The sequence below is a fragment of the Microcaecilia unicolor genome, chromosome 3, assembly GCF_901765095.1.
Source record: "Microcaecilia unicolor chromosome 3, aMicUni1.1, whole genome shotgun sequence".
Taxonomy (NCBI): domain Eukaryota; kingdom Metazoa; phylum Chordata; class Amphibia; order Gymnophiona; family Siphonopidae; genus Microcaecilia; species Microcaecilia unicolor.
Window position 1 is genome coordinate 483,174,596 of NC_044033.1, and position 20,114 is coordinate 483,194,709.

The window sequence follows — 20,114 nt, forward strand, 5'->3', positions numbered from 1 at the left end:
TCCTTGATTTTGTCAATGATTTTATCTCCTAGCATGACCCTGATGTTACATTTTCCCAGTCAATATCGGGGTAATTGAAATCACCCATTATTATTGTGTTGCCCAGTTTGTTAGCCTCCCCTAATTTTCTGATTACATTTCTACATCTGTCTTTTCATCCTGGGGAATGGTAGTACACTCTATCACCATCCTTTTCCCCTTTAACATGGAATTTCAAACTAGTTGTTGTTCCTAGTTACACTTGCTCGGTAGTTGACAGTGTTAATTTGCAATCTTTTGTCTGGTTTTATTTAAGGACACCTGATCTGACTGTGGTCTCTTTTGCAACCCTCACTATCGGGATACCCTATCTTCCCTGTTTTGGTGATATCTTCGAACCATGTGTTTTTGAACGACTGTCGACCTTCCCCCAGGTTTTCTAGTTAAAAGCTGCTCTGTCTCCTTTTTAAATGCCGATGCCAGCAGCCTGGTCCCCACTCTGGTTAAGGTGAAGCCATCCTTCCGAATAGGCTGCTTCTTTCCCAGAATGTTGCCCAGTTCCTTACAATCTAAAACCAGCCTCTCTGTTCCATCTCCCCATCCACGCTTTTGAGACTCCGGAATTCTCTCTGTCTTTTGGTCCCTGTGCACAGAACGGGTAGCACTTCAGAAATAACCCCCTAGAGGTCTGGATTTGAACTTTCTACCCAAAGCCTAACTTTGGCTCTCCTGAACCTCTCTCCACATTTTCTATGTCATTGGTACCCAAATGTAGCAAGACAGCGGCTCCTCCCCAGCACTATCTGAAATTCTATCTAGGTGATGCGTGAGGTTCCACCCTCTTTGCACCAGGCAGGCAAGTGACCAGGCGATCATCACATCCACCAGCCACCCAGCTATCTTACAGCCTAATAATCGATATCACCCCCTACAACAGCCATCCTAACCCTTCCCTCCTGGGCAGTAGTAGCTCCTGAAGAGACATCCTCGATGTGAGAGGATATTGCATCCCTGGTGTTCTGGTTCCTGTCTAAAGGATTACTTCAGCTGCACCAGGATGATGCTCTCCTTTTAGAAGACCTCCCTCCTCCAAGTCAGCACAAGGGCTGCCAGATTGGAGGTGGGACTTCTCTACAAGGTCCCTGTAGACCTCCTGTATGTACCTTTCTATTTCCCTCAGCTCCTCCAAGTCTGCTACTCTAGGCTCAAGAGAACGGATTCATTCTCAGAGCTAAGAGCTCTTTGCTTCGAGCACACACATATGACCTTCTTACAACAGGGAGATAATCATACATGTGACACTCAATGCAAAGCTTGGATAGCACCTCTCTTGTTATTAGGGTGGCACCAAAATATTTATAAGAGATATGAAGACCTGAACATTTGTACCCTAGAGGAAAGGAGGGATAGGGGAGATATGATACAGTGCTTTAAGAAATAAGCATTGCCATACTGGGACAGACCAAAGGTCCGACAAGCCCAGTATCTGTTTCCAACAGTGGCCAATCAGATAACACGTAACATGCAAGATCACAGAACAGCAAAACCGTTTTTATGCTGCTTATTCTAGAATATGCAGGGATTTTTCCAAGTCCATTTTAATAATGGCTTTCGGACTTTTCTTTATTTGCGAAAGTATTAATACGCAAACAAATAGAGAGAGGGAAGAGGTTAAAACTAGAGGACATGTATTGAAGTTGCAGGGTTGTAGACTTAGGAGCAATATAAGGAATTACTTTTTAACAGAGAAGTTGGTGAGTACTGAGAATACCCATCATGGTGGAGACAAAAATGGTGACAGAATTCAAAAATGTGTGGGATAACCAGAGTATTCTAAATAGCAAGAGGATAGAATTAAAACAAAATTTAAATGACATCATTTCTGTTGATGTGATCTCATGGGAAGGAATTGTGTACGTACGTGGCATATTCCAGCAGACGGGGAAATAAAGCCAGTGCTGGATAGACTACTTCAGTCTGTCTCAGAAATGGCAAGACAGATTAGGAGGGGCTGGAATGGGCTTTGACGGCAACTCCAGTATTCAGAAGTAAGGCCAGTGCCATGCAGACTTATGGCTAATATAATGGTTAGTGCTGAGATCCTGGGGAACTGGGTTCAATTCTCATTTCAGCTCCTTGTAACTCTGGGCAAGTCACTTAACCCAAAGGAAAGAGAAAACAACCCCCTAGTTGAAGAGGCAAAATCAAAAAACACAACCAAAAAGAAGGGATGAATCAGTGGTTCCAATGAAGGATATTTATTAAAAGATACATTAAAATGAGTCGTGTGTTTTCGGCACAACAATGCGTCTGCATCAGGAGTCAGCACAATGTGCAGTAAACAAGTAATACTGCATCAAAAAAACATCAAAGTGAGGTCAAATAAACAATGATGATGAGGCTTGGTTTGTGCTTTACATAAGTAATAAGTATTGCTACACTGGGACAGACCAAAGGTCCACCAAGCCCAGCATCCTGTTTTCCAATAGTGGCCAATCCAGGTCACAAATACCTGGCAAGATCCCCCAAAAAAGTTCAATACATTTTATGCTGCTTATCCCTTAAATAAGTAGTGGATTTTCCCCAAGTCAATTTAATAATGGTCTATGTGCTTTTCCTTTAGGAAGTCGTCAAAACCTTTTCTGAACCCCGCTGAGCTAACTGCCTTTACCACATTCTCTGGCAACGAATTCCAGAGTTTAATTACACGTTGAATGAAGAAAGATTTTCCTCAGATTCATTTTAAATTTACTACTTTGTAGCTTCATCGCATGCCCCCTAGTCCTAGTATTTTTGGAAAGAGGTAAACAAACGATTCATGTCTACCCGTTCCACTCCACTCATTATTTTATAGACTGTATCATATCTCCCCTCAGCTGTCTTTTCTCCAAGCTGAAGAGCCCTAGCCGCCTCAGCCTTTCCTCATAGGAAAGTCGTCCCATCCCCTTTATCATTGTTGTCGCCTTTATCATTTTTTCTTTGTACCTTTTCTAATTCCACTGTATCTTTTTTTTGTACCTCACTTTTAATTCAGTATTATTTGTTTACTGGACATTATACTCAGCATTTTTTGACTTATTCATCAAAATTATTGTTACTCCTGATACAGGCACATTGTGGTGCGGAAATGCAGATTTCTTGAAGTCTGTCATTTTACTGTATTTTTAATAAATATTCTTTGTTGGAACCCACTGGCCCACCCCCTATTTTTTGTTGTGTTCAAGTTACTTTACCCTCCATTGCTGAGGTATAAAACTTAAGAGTGTGATTCCACAAGGGACCGTGGGACAGAGAAAGTAACTGCATGTAATGTGTACAGCGCTGTGTATATCTAGTAGCGCTATAGAAACGATAAGCAGTAGTAGTAAGCAAATGTCTGTGTATTGCAAAAGCAGACTTCATGAGCTGCTATACTAGAGATCAACATGGTTATATGGAAAGTCTTCTTTCCCAGCTGGTAACATCTTACAGTCCCCTTCCAAGAGGTATACTGGAAAAGTCTTTTGATCTTTTTTGCTTTTCTCATTATTGATTCTGCTACTACTAGATGAACCATGTGTGCTGGCAAAAAAAAAATTCCATGAAAACACTAATCATGGTAGTTTGAGCAGGTGCTTCCATTTAAATATGTAGACAAATGGTGACAAAAGATTCAGATAACACTGGACAAAATTTCAGCGAAAAATAAAACAGATATGCTGATACAAAGCTGAAAGAGGCTTAACTACACCAAACTATTGAAAGTGTGTGGTGTCACTGACACCACACACTTTCAATAGTTTGGGGTAGTTGAGCCTCTTTCAGCTTTGTATCGACAAAAGATTCAGTCAGATAGGGAAAGAATGCAGTAAAACACTCATCAGATCCGTTGATATATATTTGAATATCAGAGCTTTAGCTAGAGTAATTCCTGCATGAAAGCTAACATGGATTTGTGCTTTAGGACTTCATGAATGTTAATTAGAAACTGTCTGATATGGCAGTCCTTGACCGTGCCAGGCTGGTTTTCAGGATATCCACAATGAAATATGTATGAGATAAATTTGCATGCATTTTCATTGTGGGCATCCTGAAAATGTGACTGGCTGGTTGTGTCCAGAGGACAGAGTTGAGAACCCATGCTGTATAGGAAATCATTTTTTTGTGTGTGAGAAAGTCAGAGGAACTGTGGGCAGTATGAAAAACCACAGCTACCTTCTGCAGATGTCAGAACTTTTCATACAGGAAGTTCTACTATTATAAGAGGTACAAATCCTCTGTTTCATGTTAGACATAAGAAACTACACACCGAATTTATAGAAGAAGCCTTAAAAATATGATGTGAGAGTTAGAATATATAGCACTAAATGAAAAGGTTAGATATAATAGGCATCTCTGAAACCTGGTGGAAGAAGATAACCAATGGACATGGTCATTCCAGGGTTCTAATTATATTGCAGTGATAGGGTGGATCAAATTGATGGGGGCTTACATTATACTTTTGAGTCTAATGGCATGGGTGTCGAGTACAGCTTAATAGTCTCTCTCAACCTACTTATTCAGATTCGTTTGACTTTTTTCCCCAATTTTCATTAATTCTGTTGGTTCATTTTACACTTTCATGTAAGAAAAAAAAATGTAATGCTTGTTTAAAACTTTTAATCTTTCAAATCATTAGTATAGGTGTTAATATGTAGATAATGTGCATGAAGATGCTTATTTTAGAAAGCCCTGTTTTGAATCATTTTAAACTTGTTTCTTACCTTTGCAGAGCCCACTGGTTTTTGGCTGTGATTTGTTTTCCTGGCTTAGAAAAGCCTGTATATGAACCAAATCCTTACTACCAAGGAAATGCAGCAACACCAGCTGAGAGCTCAACCACTGAAAACAGTGACAGCTGTCCTTTGTCACAAAATGAGTTAGACATTAGTGTTACAAAGCTCTCCTGCCAAATCCATTTTGAAAAGAACACCATTCAGAAGGCAGCTCATCTGTGGTACCTGAGGCAAACAGTGCTATTGAGAACAGTGACTCACCAGGGCTCAGAAGAAGCCCTTGCACTGGAAAGCATAACTTTAATAAAACAGAGGAAGATGGGTGGGAAGCAGAAGTTGGGATGGTAGAATCTGTAATACAGAAAGCTGATCTTAGGACTAAAGATGAAATGGCATGCAGAGCAACACTAGAATTCTTACAAAGCCTAATGGTATGTATCTTGGTATTTATCTTAGCTTTACTTAAAAAATTGTGAACAAAAGAAATTTCAAAGAAAAATTTGTATGAATAATGTTGTGTTTTTTTTATTTACTTTAAAGTTTTCCTTGCTGTGTTTCAGTTTAAAAGAATTTGTATATGACTCTGGACATTTTTGTTGAAATTTAGTGCTGCTTGTGTGATATTGAGTAAAAGGTTTCCTTTTTTAAAGGTTAAAGTCAATAATGGACATACAAACAGATTTATTTGTGTGGGATTAAATATATTTTTCTTTGCATAGTATAATTACAAGATTTTGACCACAGGCGTGCAAAGTTACTCACCTGCTGTCAAGTTTGCAGGTATTAACAGAAATAAGGATCAAATATGTAAGCTAGAAAACAAACATTGTTAAAGGCTAACTGTGTTTTCTTTCCATGAAAATAGCAGTCTCAGGATGGGTACTGAATGCTAGCTGTTTGCAGAGCTGATATTACTGTGTAAATATATATTAGCATAGATGGAAACAGTATCTAGAAAGTAGAGAAGACCAGCAGCTTACAGCAAACCACAGCAAACCAATAGGTCTTGATAAGCACACCAAGCTAAACTAACCCTTCAGCACTTTGGGGTGGAGGGGGGAGGGGGCAGTACTAATGTGCATGAAGGGAATAAAGCATGTTTGCCTCTCAATCCACATTAAACTCTAAACTCAGGCCTAAATGTTGCCTGATACTCTCAGGGACATTTTAAAGGGCCTGGTTGTTATAAAATTGAAGATCCTTTGACAGACATCCTCTAATTCCACACCCCTGATTTCTAGCAGCTGGGGCAGGAGAAATCCGTGATCTATAGCTACCCCTAACACATCAGGCTGCGGGTTGAAAATGGCTCCTGATGACCTCCAGCAGTAGTCTAGTGGTACTTTAGCCTGGCCCCCTAGTGGTAATACAGCAAGATTATTGCTAAGAGTCAGCTGGTGCCATTTTGAACCGGAGCTTGTTGTGGCAACAGTGACTGGTGATTGCTCCTGCCCCAACAGATACCAGGGAACTCTCTCAATAGGTCCTGGGGGAGATCTTTGAAGGGCTCCTGGGGTCTGTTCTTGTAAGATGGGGAGTTTTCTTGGTAGTATCTGGAGATTGTAAGATACCCCACCCCACTGGAACAAGTCTAGAGGTCTTTGCTGGGTGGGGGGGGAGGGGCAGTCCTGCACTTCAGTTCATTAAGCGCTGGCCCATTTAAAATGTCATTAGGAGAATCGGACTGTGCGTTAGTGGCCTGATACTCCCAGGGACAACAACACAGCTTGCAAGGTTGATAGCACGTTGCATTATTCATTTACTTCTGGAGTTACTAACGTGATACTGAGTTACTTTAGGTTAGTTATGCCTACATTACATTAAGCGGCAGTAAAACACAATATTTTGCCACTTCCATCTAAATCACTGTTTTTTACATCTCACAAAAATCTGCTTTTCACTATGGCTTTATTTTTGTGTGTGACTTTATTATTATATTATTATTAAGAATTTTCAATAGGTTTTCAAAAGAAAAAAAATTAAATATACTAACCAGGATTTTCCATAAATGACAGAGTAATTAGCAAAACTTAACAGTAATTCTATTATTTGACCCTGCCATTGAAAAAAGAAAGAAAGAAACATCTGAAGGAGAGAACACTAAGAAAGAAAACATAAAGAGGAAGGAGGAACCCCCCCCCCCCCCCCTCTACATCCTAGCCTAACCCTCTCATATATTTTTCTTACCTACAATGCCTCCCAAACCAATTTACTTCCTCATGTCAAAACATCAGGCAGACAACACAACCCCGATACAGCTTCATGAGCTTGAATTAACTTCTCCAAGTGTAAAGGGTCCAGAAAAGTATAGTCTTTTCCCCTGCTGGACATAATCTAGGAAATTTCAGTAAAAAAAGGTCATGCCAAGGGACAAAGCCCTGTGTGTGATAATTTTTGATTTTTGTTTTGGTGTCTAGCCCTAGGGGTGGGCACCTTTATACATGGCCTCATCAATGTCAGTACCATCCCTTGCACGCTGTAAAGTTACATAATGTAAGAACTGAACATGCACAGAGCTCCATAGACCTGTGATAGAAGTACAAATTTAACTAAATGTAATGAAAAAACTGAATAGAGTGGTTATTCTGTAAATATTTGCAAAATACAGTATTTAAAAATGACAAAACTTGGGTTAATAGTGTTTTCTCTATATACTTTCCATGGTCTTGTAGGCCACATAAAATAAATGTCAGGTGGGCCACATTTGTCCTACCCCTGGTGTAGCCTGTAAAAGAACTCTGAGTTGGTGACTTTCAGCTCTGTGCTGTTACCAGAGGAAACTTGGATGGGACTTAGGGATATCTCCTGGAAAAGGGGAGTGAAGAAAAGTTATTGCTACTAATGTATGCTACTGCTACCTATACTAAGTTTAACACTGGAATGGTTTATGATCTCAGACTCTATTATCAATCTAACCATCTATATTAATAAATCCCACCTCTAACGTTCTGAAGCTCACTCCAAGGTAGAGAAGCACAAAAATCCTGTAGTCTTCGTAGGCTAGGACCAGTCACCCTCACTCATAGACCCGCTCTCAGCCACGCCCCATCTGTACAAAAACGCTACCTCAACATTCTGAAGACAACCTGCTGAAGCCATCTGCAAAATCCCTAAACAGTTCGTCAGTTCATGGTGGTGAAGCCATCCAACTCACCATGTCTCTCTGCCCCGCCCCTCGCATCACAACGTCATGACGTTGGGACCTACTCCTCCCCCTGCCTAGGAATCGCTACAGACTGCTGGCAAACTCCCCAACCACACGACCACCAAAGCCACCCCCAACCCCCCCCCCCCCCCCCCCCCGCCGCCGCATCGCCACAACAACCCGTGCTACGGGGCATCACAAAGCCCCTCCTCGCCGCATCACCCAACCCTTTCCCCCGCCGCTTCACCAAGCCCTCCTCCCCCTCCCCATCGACCGCCTCGCCACTCGCGACCGCTAATACAAACTGTCCCGCGGTTGCTGCTGCTTCTATTCAGCAGCAGCAGCCCGTACATAAAGAAAACAAAAAAAAAAAAAAACAACCTCCTAAAACGCACCTCAGTGGAGAACCATCTCACCATTGGCTGACGTCTCTGCAGCCGCTCCTCCTCTCCCCTCAACGTCAGTGTCCCTGCCGGAAGACCCCGGAGAAACGCCGAGACGTCAGAGGGCAGAGGAGGAGCGCATGCTGAGACTTCAGCCAATGTGAGATGCTTCTCAACGGAGGTGCGTTTTAGGAGGATTTGTTTTTGTTTGTTTGTTTTTTTGCTTTTCTTTATGTACGGGCTGCTGCTGCTGAATAGCAGAAGCAGCAAGCCGCCAGACAGAGTTTGTATTAGCGGGTGGCGAGGGGGTCGATGCGCCGCAGTGGGGGGGTCGGGTGATGCGCGAAGGGGGGGACAAGGGGATTTCTTTGGGTGCTGCGCCGGGGGAGAGGGGGGGTCTCGCTGGACATAAGTGGCTGCAAGGAAGCAGGGGGAGGGGAGGGTCGCTGGACATGGGTGGCTGCAGGGGGGGGGGGAACAGGGAGATGGGGATGGGGCTCCACACACACCACATGGGTGCCTGCAGGGGGGACAGGGGATACAGGACGGACACTGCAGGGCGGGCAGGGGGACAGAAGGGTTGCTGGTCATCAGGGGGGACAGGTGGGTCGATGGATATGGCTGGCCACAGGGGTGGACCAGGGAAAAAGGAGAGGAGCGTCCTCAGACATGTGTTGCTGCACAGTAGAGGAGGGTCGCTGGACATGGGTAGCTGCAGGGGGGGCAGGGGAACAGATGGGTCGCTGGACATGGCTGGCTGCAGGGGGGACAGGGGACAGAGGAGGGACGCTGCACATGCGTGCCTGCAGGGGGAGAGGAGGGATGGTGAGGTCCTGAGACCACATGGGTGGCCATAGGGGGAGAGGGGAGACAGGAAGGACGCAGCAGGGGGAGAGGAGAGTTGATGGACATGGGTGGCTGCAGGGGGATGCTGGACATGGGTGGCTGCAGAGGGAACACGGGGAGAGGAGGGTCGCTGCACATGCCTGGCTGCAAGGGGGCAGGGGAGAGGGGGTTCCTCACACCACACACGCAGTCACTCTGTCTCTCACATACACTCTCACTCACACACTCACTGTATACCCTGGAGGAAAGGAGGAACAGGGGTGATATGATACAGACGTTCAAATACTTGAAAGGTATTAATCCGCAAACAAATCTTTTCCGGAGATGGGAAGGCGGTAGAACGAGAGGACATGAAATGAGATTGAAGGGGGGCAGACTCAGGAAAGATGTCAGGAAGTATTTTTTCACAGAGAGGGTGGTGGATGCTTTGAATGCCCTCCCACGGGAGGTGGTGGAGATGAAAACGGTAACGGAATTCAAACATGCGTGGGATATGCATAAAGGAATCCTGTGCAGTAGGAATGGATCCTCAGAAGCTTAGCCGAAATTGGGTGGCGGAGCAGGTGGGGGAAGAGAGGTTGGTGGTTGGGAGGCGAGGATAGTGGAGGGCAGACTTATACGGTCTGTGCCAGAGCTGGTGATGGGAGGCGGGACTGGTGGTTGGGAGGCGGGAAATACTGCTGGGCAGACTTGTACGGTCTGTGCCCTGAAAAAAGCAGGTACAAATCAAGGTAAGGTATACACATATGAGTTTGTCTTGTTGGGCAGACTGGATGGACCATGCAGGTCTTTTTTCTGCCGTCATCTACTATGTTACTATGTTACTGTCTTTGTCCCTCTCTCTCTCTCACACAGTGTCACACAGAAAAACAAACACGGTCTCTCTCACACACATTCTCTCTCTCACACAAACACACACACTCTGTCTCGCTCACACATTCTCTCTCTGACACACACGCTCCATCTCTCACACACACTCTTTCTGAAACATACACTTCGAGGAAAACCTTGCTAGCGCCCGTTTCATTTCTAACAGAAACGGGCCTTTTTTTACTAGTATTCTAATAATAAGCACATTCTTTATTTTGATACAAAAGAAACTAAAAACAGATATAACATAAAGTACAGACCACCCCAACCACATGTCCTCAAGTACCATAGAGACAAAAATTCAGGAGAAGATACAATTAGCATCATTCAGCTTTCTTTATTCCAGGGCAGCATACTTGTACAAGAAGCCACAAACATTGCTTGTCACAGAGCCAACTCCGCTTTCAGTTCTGCCATAAAGTTTCAGATCATTCTGGCTTTATCCAGAGACCATGTTTCCTCCAGCAAAAATGCCAGGAAGCTGAGCGTACAGAAACCCTGTTAGGACAAATGGAGGAGCATACCATTCAGTGCACAGCAAGTCTTCAAAAGAAAAATCCCAGTTTGCAGTGCATCAAAATAAAAGCTCCATGGTCCAGGGAACATGCAAGAGTGTCCAACTGAAATCCAACAGGACTGGACGCAACACATATGTATGTTTTGCTAAAATATAGCGTCATCAGGAGTCCAAGCTGAAAAATACATATGCACATATCACCATAATAGCACCCTTATAACAATACATAAACATTAATCATTATTTCAAATACATATCAAAACATTTCTGCACAACCACTAACCCAGGATATACACCCCCAAAGTGGCAGCCTCACAACTGAGATTAACCAACGTGCAGGAACCATCAGCTATAGCACATCATCCACTTAAATACCTCACAATGGATCCTCTCCTGTCTACCACATATAGACCATTTGTTTTTCTATTCTAATCAATGTCTCTGAAATATCACCTCCTCTTGGTGATCTGACATGCCTCAGCACAATAAATCTTAACTCATTAATCTCATATTTAAAACATAATCAGTGATCTGCCAGGGGGGAACCTGCTTGCTGATTACTCAGATTTTGAGCTATGTGTAATTTAACTGGTCTTTTAGTCTGCCCAATGTACCATTTATTACACAGGTTGCATATAATAAAAACTATCTGCTGTGTTTCACTGTCGGTTCTAGAACGCAAATACTATTGTTTGAGTGCTAGGGATAGTTACAGCATCAGCTTCAATTAGGAGGTAGTGTACTATTGTGGGTAAAAAACTGGTTAAAATATAGAAACAGATTAGGGTTAGATGGTCAGTATTCTCAATGGAGAAGGTAGATAGTGGAGCTCCCCAGAGGGAGGGTCTGTTCTGGGACCACTGCTTTTTAACATATTTATAAATGATCGAAATAGTGAGGTAATTAAATTTGCTGACAACACAAAATTATTCAAAGTTTTTAAATCGCAAGAGGATTGTGAAAAATTACTGGGAGACTGGGCATCAAAATGTCAGATGAGGTTTAATGTGAGCAAGTGCAAAGTGATGTATGTGGGAAAGAGGAACACAAACTATAGCTATGTAATGTGAGTTTCCACATTAGGCGTTGCCAACCAGGAATAGAATCTAGGTGTCAGATCACACATTGAAACCCTCTGTCAGTGTGCAGCAGTGGCTAAGAAAGCATATAGAATGTTAGGTATTATTAGGAAAGGAATGGAAGACAAAAATGAGGACGTTATAATGCATTTGTATTGCTCCATGGTGCAACTGTGCCGCGAATATTGTGTTCAGTTCTGGTCTCCGCATCTCAAAAAAGACATTGTGGTATTAGAAAAGGTACAGAGAAGGGCGACGAAAATGATAAAGGGGATGGGATGACTTCCCCTATGAGGAAAGGCTAAATCAGCTAGAGCTCTTCAGCTTGGAGAAAAGATGGCTGAGGGGGAGATATGATAGAGGTCTATTAAATAATGAGTGGAGTGGAAAGGGTAGATGTGAATCGCTTGTTTACTCTTTCCAAAAAATACTAGGACTAGGGGGGCATGCGATGAAGCTACAAAGTAGTAAATTTAAAACGAATCAGAGAAAAGATTTCATCACTCAACGTGTAATTAAGCTCTGGAATTCTGGAATGTAGTAAAAGCAGTTAGCGGGGTTTAAAAAAGGTTTGGATGGTTTCCCAAAAGAAAAGTCCACAAGCCATTACTAAAATGGACTTGGGGATAAACCACTGCTTATTTCTAGAATAAGCAGCATAAAATATATTGTACTGTTTTGAAATCTTACCAGGTATTTGTGACCTGGATTGGCCACTGTTGGAAACAGGATGCTGGGCTTGATGGACCTTCGGTCTGTCCCAGTATGGCAATACTTATGTAATACATTTATTACACTTTAAGTGACTTTGTTGCTCACTAGAGCCTTCATCCCAGCTATGATTAAAACATAGTAACATCGTCAGAGTGAGGTCCAGAGTGAAGCAGCCACTCTCTCTCTCTGCATTATATGCTGTCTTCAGTGCCTTATGCACTACCTTAGGGGATATTTTCTTTGTGTAGAACTATATTTCATCTGCCAAGCATGATCTGCAAATGTGGTTTGGGTAGTGCACCTTAATCTCGAGAGCCAAGTAAACACCGTAATAAAGAAAATGTTATAGTCAATGTGGAAACTCAAACGAAATAAAACCTTTCTTTCCCAGGGAAACCTTTAGAAACCTAATACAATCAATAGTCCTAAGCCATGCAGATTACTATAACGGAATCTTTGCGGGATGTAAAGAACAACTCCTAAAAAAATTCCAGACGGCCCAAAACACAGCAGCCAGACTAATATACGGTAAAACTTAATTCGAAAGTGCTAAACCCCTTCGAGAAAAGCTGCACTGGCTCCCAATCAAAGAACAGATCACCTTCAAAATCTGCACCTTGGTCCACAAAATTATCTACGGCGTAGTCCCAGGATATATGACAGACCTCATAGATCTACCAAACAGAAACAGAATAGGATCATCACAATCATACCTAAACCTACATTACCCAAATTGCAAAGGACTTAAATACAAAACAAATTACGCATCCAGCTTCTCTTACATAAACACACAACTATGGAATGGACTCCCAAAAACAGTGAAAACAATCCACAATCACCTAAACTTCAGGAAACCACTAAAAACCAACCTCTTCAGAAAGGCCTATCCCACCGATCCAACTTAAATCCCCACACCCAGGAACACAGAATATCCAGTGATCGTACTGGACAATGACAATCCTCATTCCCTTCGACCCTCAAGATTCCTGTAATCTAGTACTATATGAGTCAAAAGGGATAGAAGGAACAAAGGACAGACTAAATTACATCACTGAAATTTGATCCTCAGTCAATACTTTAGAGGACAAGTTAAAAACCACATTTAACTTTTCTTGTTGTGCCTCTTGGGTCTGCCTGATACTGGACCCCCCCCCCCCCCCCGACCTGATGCTGCTTGTATTGCATTGTTGTGCCCCCTTCTAAAGAGGCTACATTGTCATTATCTAAATTAACACTTCCTTTTTCCGTCTGTGGTGTTGCTCCTCCGTCATCAGACGACTCACTAGATGAATTGATGAAGGAAACCTTTTTCTTCTTTTTCCTATGGGTCTTCCTGCTTCTGTCCATCCAGTGGTATACATCAGTTTCAGTTCTGGTTGCCGAATCTCAGAAAAGATATAGCAGAATTAGAAAATGTTCAAAGAAGAGTGACCAAAATGATAAAAGAGATGGACCTCCTCTCATATGAGGAAAGATAAAGAAGTTAGGGCTCTTCAGCTAGGAAAAGAGATGGAGGAGCGGGGATATGATTGAAGTCTACAAAATCCTGAGTGGTGTAGAAAAAGTAGAAATATGGCAAGGATAAATCAAGACCAGGTATACATAGTATCGCATACCATATGTAATGAGTTTATCTTGTTGGGCAGACTGGATGGGCCGTACAGGTCATTATCTGCCGTCATCAACTATGTTACTATGACTAGGGGACACTCAAGGAAGTTACATGGAAATACTTTTAAAACTAATAAGAAGAAATATTTTTCACTCAACGAATAGTTAAGCTCTGGACCTCTTTGCCGGAAGATGTGGTAACAGTGGTTAGCATTTCTGGGTTTAAAAATGGTTTGGACATGTTCCTGGACATAAAGGTGAGCCGGTTGATGTAGTATCTAGATTTTCAGAAAGCTTTTGATAAAGTTCCTCATGAGAGACTCCTGAGAAAATTAAAGAGTCATGGGATAGGAGGCAAGGTTCTGGTGTAGATTAGGAATTGTTTATTGGACAGAAAACAGAGGTAGGGTTAAATGGTCATTTTTCTCAGTGGAGGAGGGTGAACAGTGGAGTGCCGCAGGGATCTGTACTGGGATCGGTACTATTTAACATATTTATCAATGACATGGAAATCGGAATGACGAGTGAGGAGATCAAATTTGCATATGATACAAAACTATTCAAGGTTGTTAAAACACATGCGGACTGTGAAATATTGCAGGAAGACTACTACTACTACTTAACATTTCTAGAGCGCTACTAGGGTTACGCAGCGCTGTACAGTTTAACAAAAGGACAGTCCCTGCTCAAAAGAGCTTACAATCTAATGGGCGAAGTGTCAAGTGGGGGCAGTCAAGATTTCCTGAATAGAAGTATGGTGGTTAGGTGCCGAAGGCGACATTGAAGAGGTGGGCTTTGAGCAAGGCTTTGAAGATGGGCAGGGAGGGGGCCTGGCATATGGGCTCAGGGAGTCTATTCCAGGCATGGGGTGAGGCGAGGCAGAAAGGGCGAAGCCTGGAGTTGGCGGTGGTGGAGAAGGGTACTGAAAGGAGGGATTTGTCTTGAGAGCGGAGGTTACGAGTAGGAACATAAGGGGAGATGAGGGTAGAGAGGTAAGGAGGGGCTGCAGATCGAGTGCACTTGTAGGTTAATAGGAGAAGCTTGAACTGTATGCGGTACCTGATCGGAAGCCAGTGAAGTGACTTGAGGAGAGGGGTGATATGAGTATATCGGTCCAGGCGGAAGATAAGACGTGCAGCAGAGTTCTAAACGGACTGAAGGGGGGATAGATGGCAAAGTGGGAGGCCAGTGAAGAGTAGGTTGCAGTAGTCAAGGCGAAAGGTAATGAGAGAGTGGATGAGAGTTCGGGTGGTGTGTTCAGAGAGGAAAGGGTGAATTTTGCTAATGTTATAGAGGAAGAAGCGACAGGTCTTGGCAATCTGCTGGATATGCGCAGAGAAGGAGAGGGAGGAGTCGAAGATGACTCTGAGGTTGTAGGCAGATGAGACGGGAACGATGAGGGTGTTATCGACTGAGATAGAGAGTGGAGGGAGAGGAGTAGTGGGTTTGGGAGGGAAGACAATGAGCTCGGTCTTGGCCATGTTCAGTTTCAAGTGGCGGTTGGACATCCAGGCAGCAATGTCGGATAAGCAGGCCGATACTTTGGTCTGGGTTTCTGCAGTGATGTCTGGTGTGGAGAGAGAAAGCTGGGTGTCATCAGCATAAAGATGATATTGGAAACCATGAGAGGAGATTAGGGAGCCCAGGGAAGAGGAGTACATTGAAAAAAGGAGGGGTCCAAGGACAGATTCCTGAGGAACTCCAACAGAGAGTGGGATGGGGGTGGAGGAAGAACCATGAGAATGTACTCTGAAGGTACGGTGGGAGAGATAAGAGGAGAACCAGGAGAGGACAGAGCCCTGGAACCCAAATGAGGACAGTGTGGCGAGAAGTAGGCTGTGATTGACAGTGTCAAAAGTGGCGGATAGGTCGAGGAGGATGAGGATGGAGTAGTGACCTTTGGATTTGGCAAGGAACAGGTCATTGCAGACTTTAGATAGTGCCGTTTCTGTTGAGTGTAGGGGGCGAAAGCCGGATTGAAGCGGATCGAGGATGGCATGAGAGGAGAGAAAAGGCAGCGGCTGTGAATGGCGTGTTCAAGTATCTTGGAGAGGAAGGGTAGGAGGGAGATGGGGCGGTAGTTGGAGGGACAAGTAGGGTCAAGTGATGGTTTTTTGAGGAGTGGTGTGACTACAGCATGTTTGAAGGTGTCAGGGACAGTTGCAGTGGAGAGAGAGAGGTTGAGGATATGACAGATGGGGGGGGGTGACAGTAGGAGTGATGGAGTTAAGTAAGTTGGTGGGGATGGGGTCTGAGGAACAGGTGGTGCATTTCGAGGAGGAGAGGAGATGGCCGGTTTCCTCTTCGGTGCTATCAGGAAAAGAGGAGAAGGCGGCCTGGGTTGGTTGGTTGAGGGAGTGGGTTATAGGGTGAAGAGGAGGAGATGGTTTGGTGCATTTCGAGGAGGAGAGGAGATGGGCGGTTTCCTCTTCGGTGATATCAGGAAAAGAGGAGAAGGAGGCCTGGGTTGGTTGGTTGAGGGGAGTGGGTTATAGGGTGAAGAGGAGGAGATGGTTTGGTGGTGAATTCGAGGTTGATCTTCTGCACCTTGTTGCGGAAATAGTCAGCCAGTGATTGAGGAGAGAGTGAGGGGGGTGGGGGCGGAGGGCACTTTGAGGAGGGAGTTAGAGCTGAGGGAATTAGCCAGTTGGGTGTAATAGTCCTGTTTTGCGAGGAATAGGGAGGACTGGAAGCAGGATAGCATGAATTTGAAATGAATGAAATCAGTATGGGTGTGAGATTTCCTCCAGAGGCGTTCAGCCAATCGGGCGCAGGAGCGAAGGTATCAGGTGCAAGGGGTCAGCCAGGGCTGGGGATTAGTACGCCTTGTAGGACAGGAGATGGACGGTGCAAGGGCATCCAGAGCAGAGGAGAGAGTGGCATTGTATGTGGAGACAGCCTTGTCTACATACTCAGAGGACATGATGGAAGGGAGGAGATCAGAGATACTAGAGGATAAGGTGGAAGGGTCAACAGCTTGGAGATTCCTGGAAGTAGTGGTTAGTGTTGGGCGGAACTGAGGGGGAAGGGTGATGAAGTGTGAAGGTGATCAGGTGGTGGTCAGAGAGAGGAAGAGCTGAGGCGCAGAAATTAGAGGGTGAGCAGGTAGAAGAGAGGATGAGGTCAAGACAGTGGCCAGAATGGTCAGTACGGGTGGTGGAGCTCAGTTGGAGGTTGAAGGAGGAGGCCTTAGGAAATTGGAAGACTGGGCGTCCAAATGGCAGATAAAATTTAATGTGGACAAATGCAAGGTGATACATGTTGGAAAGAATAATTTGAATCATAGTTACCTGGTGTTTGGGTCCACCTTGCGGGTTGGCGCTCAAGAGAAAGATCTGGTTGTCGTAGATAATACGCTGAAATCTTCTGCTCAGTGTGCGGCGATGGCCAAAAAACAAATAGGATGCTAGGAATTATTAGGATAGGGATGGTGAATAAGACGAAAATGCTATAATGCCTTTGTATCGATCCATGGTGCATCCACACCTTGAGTATTGCATTCAATTCTGGTCACCATATCTCAAAAAAGATACAGAATTAGAAAAGGTTCAAAGAAGAGCGACCAAAATGATAAAGGGGATGGAACTCCTCTTGTATGAGGAAAGGCTAAAGAGGTTAGGGCTCTTCTGCTTCAGCTTGGAAAAGAGACGGATGAGGGGAGATATGATTGACGTCTACAAAATCCTGAGTGGTGTAGAACGAGTAGAAGTAAATCGATTTTTTAGTTGTTCCAAAAGTACAAAGACTAGGGGACACGCGAGAAAGTTACATGAGGAAATATTTTTTCACTCAACGAATAGTTAAGCTCTGGAACTCTTTGCCGGAAGATGTGGTAACAGCAGTTAGCGTATCTAGGTTTAAAAAAGGTTTGGACAAATTCCTGGATGAAATGTCTATTGAGACAGACATAGGAAGCAACTGCTTGCCCTGGGATTTGTAGTATGGAGTATTGCCACGATTTGGGTTTCTGTCAAGTACTTGTGACCTGGCTTAAGCCACCGTTTGGAAAACAGGATACTGGGCTAGATGGACCATTGGTCTGACCCAGTGTGGCTACTCTTATGTTCTTATAGTCTGCTATTGATACAGACATAGGGAAGCAACTGCTTGCCTGGGATTTGTAGCATGGAATGTTGTCATGATTTGGGTTTCTGCTAGGTACTTGTGACCTGGCTTGGCCACTGTTGGATACTGGGCTAGATGGACCATTGTTCTGACCCAATATAGCTACTCTTATGTTCTTATCTCTAACGGCAGAGCTTCCTAAGAGATTTGGGACCACTTTTACCAAGCTGTGACAAAAAGGGGCCAGCGCTGGCATTGGCGGAAGTTTTACATGCACGCCTAGGCCCCCTTTTACCACACCTGGTAAAAGGGAAGTCTCGTCTTTCTGCAGGAAATGGCCGTGCAGCAAGTAAAGCACTTGCCGCGCAGCCATTTCAGGGGGGAACCCTTACTGCCACCCATTGAGGTAGCAGTAAAGGCTCCCACATTAACCCAGCGGGAACCGGATTACTGCCGGGTTCACTCCGGCACTACAAAAATAAATACATTTTTGTAGCGCCGGAAATGATGGTGCACTAGGGGTGGGAAGTACTGCTGAGCTTTGGTAGCCCGGCAGTACTTCTTTTATCGCGAGTGGTAAACTGGCGTTGGGCTTACCGCCGCTTAGTAATAGCAGCCCTTGGTGTGCTGAACAAAAGTCTCTATCTTTGGCTAGTTACTACAGTATTACAGATCATTGTTTTTTGATGATGAGACAGAGGTGTGGTACAAGGGAGAGGTGCAGCAGAGGGAGGCATTGAGCCATTGGTGAGAAGGGAAGAGTACAGCAATTGGAAATACAGGAGAAGAGAAGATATTTGTGATAGATGAAGTGGAGGTGGTGGAAGGAGCTCCAGCAACATATGAAGGCATGCTAAATGAAGGCCCTGTCTGGATAACTGTTTAAAAAAAAAAAAATATATATATATATATCAGTATTTCTATAGAATTGCCAGTTGGCTCTGTTTACCTGACAGGATTAATCCAGACCTGGGTTTATCGCTTTACATTCATGCCCTAAGAATGCAAAATTATCTGTTTCTGCATACAGGGGTTCTTTTACTAAAGCTTAGCTCACGTTATCTGCAGCAGGGCCCATAGGAATAAAATGGGTCCTGCTGAAGGTAACTCGAGCTAAGCTTTAGTAAAAGACCCCCACAATGAATTAGGACTGTATTAATTCTGTCAAGCAAATCCTGAACCAGTTTGTAACACTATTTGTATAGTGCATAAAAAATGTACACAATTCCAGTTCCCAGGCAAATATATTTTCAAGATTCTGGTGCCAGCAAAATAAGCAATAATTCAGAAACACATACATGAATGCTTCAATCTGTTCTAAACATATCCAAATACAAAATCCTAATCAGTAAAAGTGTTTTTTTATATAAGGATCATCAAAGTTCACAGCAAACACGTTGCAGTCCAAAATCTTCAAAGCAATGCTATGCACATCTTCATCGATCCATTTTTTTTTCAATTTTATATGTATATAATTATTTAAATTTTTCAAAATTACCAAATTTTCAAATCAGTTTTTAGACTTCAAAAATTAGTCCAACATATTACTTATCTTGCAGCTGTTTTCCACAGTGTGAGAACCTCCACTGACATGGTCAGGTTTCAAATCTTCCTCAGGGGAAGAGGTTCACTGAAAACAGATGCTGAAAATATTAAGCTCAAAAACAATCCATATTTAAAAAAAAAATCAGGTTAGCATAATATTCTAAGATCAGGCAACTTACATTTTCCACTTCTAGCACACTCTCACACATTGTCAAAAAATGGCCGCAGCTTTTTTTTTTTGACTAGGCTACTCACATACCTGATTCGTTGGGGCAAATATCACAGCAACCAATCACACAAGAGACCAACATTGTAACTTGGAATTCAATCCGTTTGGTTGAAGTGTGTTAAGAAAAAAATCCAGTGCTGTTCTTTATAGTTTAAAAGTTGTTAAACATTTCTACCCTCCCACCCCAGCTGAACGCTATCCAGAATGCATCATCTAAGGATTTTTTTCCTTAACACACTTCAACCAAACAAATTGAATGCTGAGTTATAATGGTGGTCTCTTGTGTGATTGGTTGCTGTGATATTTGCCCCAACCAATCAGGTATGTAAGTAGAATTGTGATTATTATAAGTTCCTGCACAAATTACGAGTTGTAGT

General features: G+C 43.5%; 1 protein-coding gene across 1 annotated transcript in view; it reads left to right on the forward strand.

Moving 5' to 3' along the window:
- The window catches only part of SENP6 (SUMO specific peptidase 6), a 344,871-nt gene that overhangs the window by 289,120 nt on the left and 35,637 nt on the right, over positions 1 to 20,114 (forward strand). Inside the window, 4 exon segments of the mRNA XM_030199054.1 lie at positions 4,730 to 4,892; positions 4,894 to 4,953; positions 4,955 to 5,117; positions 5,120 to 5,164. Of these exon segments, the coding sequence (XP_030054914.1) occupies positions 4,730 to 4,892; positions 4,894 to 4,953; positions 4,955 to 5,117; positions 5,120 to 5,164 (431 nt within the window).